The following is a 7,596-nucleotide window of genomic DNA, read 5'->3' as shown; positions in this document are numbered from 1 at the left end:
TTAAAACCACCTTTTAGTTGACAGTTTTTCCAAGGCCTCCTTTACATCCTTGTTCCGCAGGCTGTAAATCAGAGGGTTAAGCATGGGAATTACAAGGGTGTAAAACAGTGAGGTCATTTTGTCTTGATCTAGGGAGTAGGCAGAGCTTGGCCTGAAATACATGAAGAGCATAGTTCCCTGGAAAATTGCAACAGCAGTTAAGTGGGAGGTGCAGGTGGAGAAAGCTTTGAGCCTCCCCTCAGCAGAGTGGATCTTCAAGACGGATAGGATTATGTAAGCGTAAGAGACAAGAACTCCTGAAATGGTACTCACTTCAATGAAGCCAAATATTATGAATATCATTAACTCATTGACCTGTGTATCTGAGCAAGACAACAATAGGAGGGGTGGAGCATCACAGAAGAAATGGTTAATCTCATTTGACCCACAGAAACATAAGCGGAATGTTAGTGTTGTGTGGATGAGAGCATCGGCCATTGCCACCACGTAAACCCCAGCCGTGAGCAGGGAGCACACTGTGCTGGACATGTTGACTGTATAGAGCAAGGGGTTGCTGATGGCCTTGTACCGGTCAAAGGCCATCACTGCCAGCAGCAGACACTCAGCATCTACAAAGGTACAGAAGATTCCTGTTTGCACAGCACAGCCATAGAAGGGAATTGACTTGTTCTTGGCAAATATGTCCACCAGCATCTTGGGCCCAACTGCCGTGGAATAGCAGAGGTCACAGAAGGACAGGTGGCTGAGGAAAAAGTACATCGGCGTATACAGCTGGGAATCCATTGTAATTATAATGATCATTCCAAGATTTGCTAGGAAATTAGTGAGGTAAATCACTAGAAATATGGTAAAAACAGTCACCTTCATCCCAGGGTTATTGGTAATTCCCAAGAAAATAAATTCAGTCACGGAGGAACAATTACCTCTATCCATGCTTCTCTGATCTCTTCAGCACATTTGAGGAAATGATCAGGAAAATGACAGCTGCATGTTCAACTCTTTTGACAGTCTTAAAATTATCTATAAGGCAGAACACAATTGCTTTCCGTAATTGTCTTTTTAAACTCAGATAATTACTCAGTCAACAGTCACTCTTATAGAGGCATTGCTATCTGTATGACATTAATAAAAAAATACTGGGATAGGCAGTTGAGAAACTTTAGTGTACATCTAGATATCAGTCATGAGGTGTGTGACTTTCTATAAGCTCTCTAATTTTTCTGAGCATTACCTTCCTTGTATCCAGGAGGATATTTGGATGGAGTGGTATCTCATTATATCTTCAAAATAATACCAAGGAGACAGCAATGCCACAGAATCCAGGCTGTCAGGAATAAGCATTTTCCATGCTTGAAACATTCCTTGGACATAAAAATGATTATAATTTCATTGTTTCTCCAAAACCTGATGTGTTTAAAATATTTTTGTATGAGTATCAGAAACAATGAGCATGTCACACACTAATAATTATAAGAATAGTCATGTTACTGTCTTGGCCTGTGTGGTCTTTAGTATTTTGTGAGACATGAAATAAGCATTATTAACTTTTCTCTAGAAAATTATTGTTCACCCCATAACTCATTACCTAATTGTGGAGTGGTCTGGTGTTAAAGCAGTAATCTCTTAATCAGTCAAAAGAAAGTGCTACAAAGAAGACAAAAAAAGACAATTTAACACATACATTTCTTTGACTTTTAGATGGAGTTTTAAAGTTTCAAAATGGAAATGAGACAGTGAATGCTTCTGAGATACACAGGCTTCTCTTCCTTGTGCATACATGTATTTATGTGTGTGTCATGTATCTGCGTGTGTATATGTCTGTATTGATAATTGAGAAATGGAAGGTGGGGGATGGATATCTTTATTTAGACCTAAGTTAATGTGGCACATGGTTAACATGAAAATGAGTTTGTACATGTTATTTGTAATGTGGTACCTACATTATTTTTAAATAAAACAAACAAAAAACTTAAATTCCTGTATATATTTGTCTAGTGATAAAAGGCTTTCCTGTGGACCAACATCAAAACAAAGTAATTAAAAATATATTTTTTAATTCATAATTTTAATAGTATTGTTGAAAAGTTCAGGTTCATCCAGCTGTAGAATGGAAATATCATTTTGGCCATTAAATTGCAGCTTATTTAATTGAGTATGCAGGCATATAATGCTTTATTTAGAAATCTCTCTTTTGTTCTGAAAAAGTTAAGTTTATAGTACCTTTTATTCTTTATATTAGGAAGCTCAGGAACCTACCTGAGATGAGCAAGTCTTTGGTAGCTGAACAATGAGCAGATGGCTTTTATTTTACCAGGTACATTTGGGACTTAAATCTCTGAAGCTACAGCCTGAAGGCTTTGGTGTTACGCAAATGTGTCATTAATTCTATTTCCGGTTCTGTGTATTCCCCTGTGAACTCAGAAACCACTTTAGCAAAAGCTGGGATTTAATGCTCATTAATGTCACCAAGTTGATGTATAGTAGGAAGAAAGCTGCAAATTATTATTTTTATGATATGCCTTGGTTTCCTTTAATGTATATCATTTTCCAGGGCACGTGGATCTCTCCTTAACCATTTCTAACTCTTTTAAGTTCTTTGCTTTGTTTCTTCTGCATTTGAAACATTCTACTTTATGCCTCATTTAGGAATATTACTACACTTTGATGGCATTTTTTCTTCTGTTAAAATATAATTGATATGCCATAATAACACTTGCTAAGCATTTCACTGACTTTGTGATTCAATCATATGCTCTACATGAAGTTCCCTTTTTATTGAATTATTTTTATTTTATCCATATAAGAATCTCTCTACTAAACTTAAGATTTTAAGAATGAGAACAATGTTTCTATTTTGTACTCTCTAAACTCCCAGTAAAAGGATTTGCAAAGGTAATTGCTTTCTAAATACTTATTGTTAAGTATTTCTGTCTATTTAAAATGGAAGATAATGCACATAGAATAGTGTTATAATAGATTTGGGTTAATTTCTCCTAATATAGTTCCTATGTTTCCATACTAGTTTTTGTAAATTGATAAATACTGGAAGCTTTTCATTCATAACCTCCACAAATCCTACACAATGAGAGTGATGTAATGTTCCCTAGTCCCTGAACTGCAATGTACCATCTTGGCATTATGTGTGATGGGGCTACTTCCCAGGGTTAGAACTCATCTTGCTTTTACTACATCCTTAATAATTGCAGTGTCTCCTTTTTTTATGTGTGCTTTTCATGTTCCGATTCATTCAGTGGCTGATCATACCATTATTAGGGAAGAAGTTGTGGACCTGAACTCCATGTCCTGCTGTTGTGCAGGTAAAGTGCTACAATCACTTTTAAAACAATTTGGAGGTTCTTGGAAATATAAAGACAGACCTGCACTATGGTCTGACCATTTCATTCCTGGATATTTACCCCAAAGAAATTAAATCATATTTCCATAGAATGGCTTGTGCAGTAATGTTTATAGCAATTTTATTTGAAATGGCCCAAATGGAAACACTGAAAATGTCCATCAATAAATGAATGGGTGCACAAATTACTGTATATTGATAGTGAAGAGCATAAACTAAGAAAACATTCATGAAACTCGAAGTAATTATGATGAGTATATGAGAGAGTATGTATGCAGGATTTCATTTATGCAATAAATGTGACATTTTACAATATGCAAATCAAGTCGGTACACTTCAGAACAGAGATGCCTATGGGTTCAGTGAATGTCTACTGTTGATTGGTATTTCAAGGTAATTTTACTAGTCATGCACATCACCTGCTTTTTCCGTCAGAATGCAGTTAATTTAATTGTCAGTAAGCCACTACTGCAAACCTGTGGACAGAAGGCTCAGATGGGTGAAGCATGTACTAGTTCATGCTCTTAAGTATTCTGGATTCTTCTCTGTTTATTCAGAAACCTCACCAAGAAGGCAGCAGGAAGATAGATCATCTCCTTGCGTGTTTTTCAGTTTTTTAAAATTGTTGTTTTTATTCCTTGCTTTCTAGAGAGCTGGAGAGTTCATCAGGATAAAATCTGTAAAATTAGTACATTTTTTAATTTGGGAAAAGGGCTTACTAGTGAGTTTTTGATGTTATTTTATATTCTATTGCTGTTTCTTGTGCAGTGATCCCAATACTAAGATACCAAATGCATTCCTGCAGGAGATATTGCTGGGGCAAAGCCCCAAACATCTAACTCACTGCTAATAATTGTCCACCAATTACACTCAAGAAACTGATGCATTTGTGTTATACGGGATGTTTACTTCCATTGCTTAATTCTCCGGGATGCTTTGGGAGGTCGTGCAGCTGTCCTGGGTCCTTCCTTCCATTCCTTTCAAACTAGTGTATCCCTCAGGTGCTTCCCTGCCTTCAGGGATGTGAAGACCCCTTGGGTTACATTTGATTTTGAATAGAAGGCCATGGGAAAGGGTTATATTTATAAGTATTTGCCCTTCTGCGGCTTGTACAATCTACCTGGTTTCAAATTCAGGGGGGGAAGCCCACAATTAAATGAATCATTTAACTCTGTTTTGGAATTTTATTTATTGGTCTTTATATTTCCTATTCTTTAGCTCACTCCCACTGGATCTAATAAAACAGCCAATATATAGGTCAAATCAGTCTTTAGATCCTGTAAAATATTGGTCTCATAGGGATGGAGATGTGTTAATCAGATTACAGGTGGACATCCTCTAATTCTGAAGGCAATTCACTGACACTCTATTTTTGTTGGATTTACATATTCTGAACAAAGTTTCTATCTAAGCTTTTGCTCAGAAGTAACAATTTCAAAAATGTATGTGTTACTTGAGAAAAGTATGTTTATAACCCTTACTAGTTATTTTTCAGCATGATACCTAGTGACAGGGAATGGTGTCCCATAAATGTTCCCTTTGAAAGACAGAGAAGATTCTTGGACTTTCCTTCCATTCTGAAATGTTTCCACACAAAGACTTTTGAAAATGTTGAAAATGGTAGCTAGAAAATCTGAAATATTCAGTGGCTTTTTGCTTGTACAATTCTAATTGGTAATGAAGACCTACGAATTCTATTCTTAGGTTTATGCCATGGTGAAATGAGTTAGTATGTACATCCAAACACATGCACAAAGATATTCAACATTACCTTACTTACAATAGTATAAAGCCTAAAGCAACTCTGATTTTTATCAGCACAATAGTACCGGAGTTGACAAGGTACATATGTTCAAACCACACACCGTATACACATACAATTATGTTAAGAACTTTTAATGAGCACCCAGAAAGGTCATCTGGTGTTTTTAATTTATTATTTATTTGTTTGTTTTCCCATTTTGTGTCCAAAACAGCATGAGGTGTTTTGCATAACTGGGAAAGAATGCTAAATCCTTGACAAAGAATACTCTCAATCTCATATTAGAAGCAGTGACTTAATAAACAGCATGATAGTAAAATGGTGCTTAAAGGGGATGGTTCATTGTGAATTACAAAAAGGGACATGTAAGTGGGACTCAGAGGGGGCAAGAAGGGGAGGAAGTTTTCCTGGAGCATTGGCAGAGGAGTTGATGAAAATGAGAGCACCATGCTGTGTTTTACCAACACCCTTTCCATTGCTCTTTATAACCTAAGTACTTGGATTTCTTTTCTGTTTTTTTTCCCTGCAGCTTTCTTGGGACAAAATTGACAGATAAGACTGGGTATGTTCACAATAGCCAAGATATGGAAGCAAACTAAATGTCCATCAGTAGATGAATGGATAAAGAAGATGTGGTACATATACACAATGGAATATTACTCAGCCATAAGAAAAAAACAAATCCTACCATTCGCAACAACATGGATGGAGCTAGAGGGTATTATGCTCAATGAAATAAGCCAGGTGGAGAAAAACAAGTACCAAATGATTTCACTCATATGTGAAGTTTAAGAACAAAAGAAAACTGAAGGAACAAAACAGCCGCAGTGGCACAGAACCCAAGAATGGACTAATAGTTACCAAAGGGAAAGATACTGGGGAGGATGGGTGGGAAGGGAGGGATAAGTTTGGGAAAAAGAAAGGGGGCATTACAATGAACATGTATAGTGTGGGGGAGCCACGAGGAGGGCTGCGCAACACAGAGAAGACAAGTAGTGATTTTACAGCATCATACTATGTTGATGGACAGTGACTGTGAACGGGTATGTGGGGGGGACTTGGTGAAGGGGGAGCCTAGTAAACGTAATGTGCATCATGTATTTGTAGATTAATGACACCAAAATAAAACTAAAAAAAAAAAGAGTATGGAAAAAAAAGATTGGGTACGTTAAAGATATACACATATATAATTTGATATATGAATAATTTGTGAAATCATTATCAAGATAAAGTTAAGAAACAAATCAATTACCTCACAGAATTATCACTTTTTCATTGTGTTGATAATATTTACTATCTACTCTCATCTTATAGAAGATATTTGCAACATATGACTAAACCTCCCCGCGAGGAAAATTGCAATATTTCCAGAATCTCTCTCCTGGCCTTAGTGCATCTCCACATCAATAGATGTTTCCAAGGGGTGAAGAGAAGTCCATGTCTGTATCAATAGGTGATTTCAAGGGGGAGCCAGGCATGTCTGGACTGGAGAGGTGTAGTTGGGGTCCATCCTGGCAGCCAGGAGGTGAGGCACAAAGGTGAGCAGAGGTGGACAATTGCTTGTGATCAATAAATGTGTTTCTTTCACTTTATTTCTCCCTTTGACTAATTTCAGTTTCAAAGGTAATTTGTCCCTGCCTGGGAAAAAGATCCCCCCCCACCCTCCAGAATTACACTCTCCATTCCTCCCTCTCTGCAGTCCCTGGCAACTACCATTCTACTCTCTGTTCCTTTCAGTTTGACTTCTTTGGATGCCTTTTCTAAGTGAGGTCATTCATACAATAATTGTCTTTGTCTGTCTATATCACATAGCATATGACCCTCAAGGTTCAACCATGTTGTGGCATCCATGAATGCCTTCTGTACTTCTAAAATCTCATGGATTTGCCCAATTTAGGACGTCTCCAATTGTCAGACAATCTGCACTATGTTTTCCACTTCCAACTTGCATCTTTTTAGGTCTGACACTTAATATCTCCATTCAAAGAAGCCTTTATTTTACATTAAATTTGGACATACTGCTTTGGATGTACAGTCCCCATTTTCATTACAATTTTGAGAGTTATTATGAATTATTTGAGTGCTTAGTCAATGTTGGTTAATTATACTAGGCTATAGGTGTCATTAGTGTAGAAACTGCTGCTGTGCCTTGGGATACAAAACACCTAAATGCTCAGGTCATTTATTAAACATACGACAAATTTTGCTGTAGTAAACTAATGTTTGAAGGAAAAGATGAACCAACAAAAATTTGGAAGAACTACAGATGTCAGGAGAGTTTTCTGCAAAGAAGGAGTAGCATATCTAAGTTTAGACGCATATAACACAGCATCATATGGGGAACAATCACATTATGGTGATGGGACTTGAGAACAAATGGTCATTTTATTGTAGTTGAGACAACTCGTTTCTCTTGTGTCATCCAATATTTTATAAAAACAACAACCATGCTATGTGTGTGTCTGTTTAATACAACTGC

General features: G+C 36.9%; 1 protein-coding gene across 1 annotated transcript; it reads right to left on the bottom strand.

The window, feature by feature from the left end:
- LOC140844158 (olfactory receptor 5W2-like) lies at positions 1-936 on the bottom strand. Its single transcript, XM_073215643.1, has one exon. It carries the CDS (start codon positions 931-933, stop codon positions 1-3), a length of 933 nt encoding a protein of 310 aa, XP_073071744.1. The 5' UTR covers positions 934-936.
- Positions 937-7,596: the final 6,660 nt, after the last annotated feature.

This window comes from Manis javanica, chromosome 11 (genome assembly GCF_040802235.1).
Source record: "Manis javanica isolate MJ-LG chromosome 11, MJ_LKY, whole genome shotgun sequence".
Classification (NCBI taxonomy): Eukaryota; Metazoa; Chordata; class Mammalia; order Pholidota; family Manidae; genus Manis; species Manis javanica.
Note: the sequence above shows the minus strand (reverse complement) of the source record. Positions and strands in the feature narration are given on the sequence as shown.

Coding starts and splice junctions, on each gene's coding strand:
- LOC140844158 (XM_073215643.1), bottom strand. CDS start 933: ATGGATAGAGGTAATTGTTCCTCCGTGACTGAATTTATTTTCTTGGGA.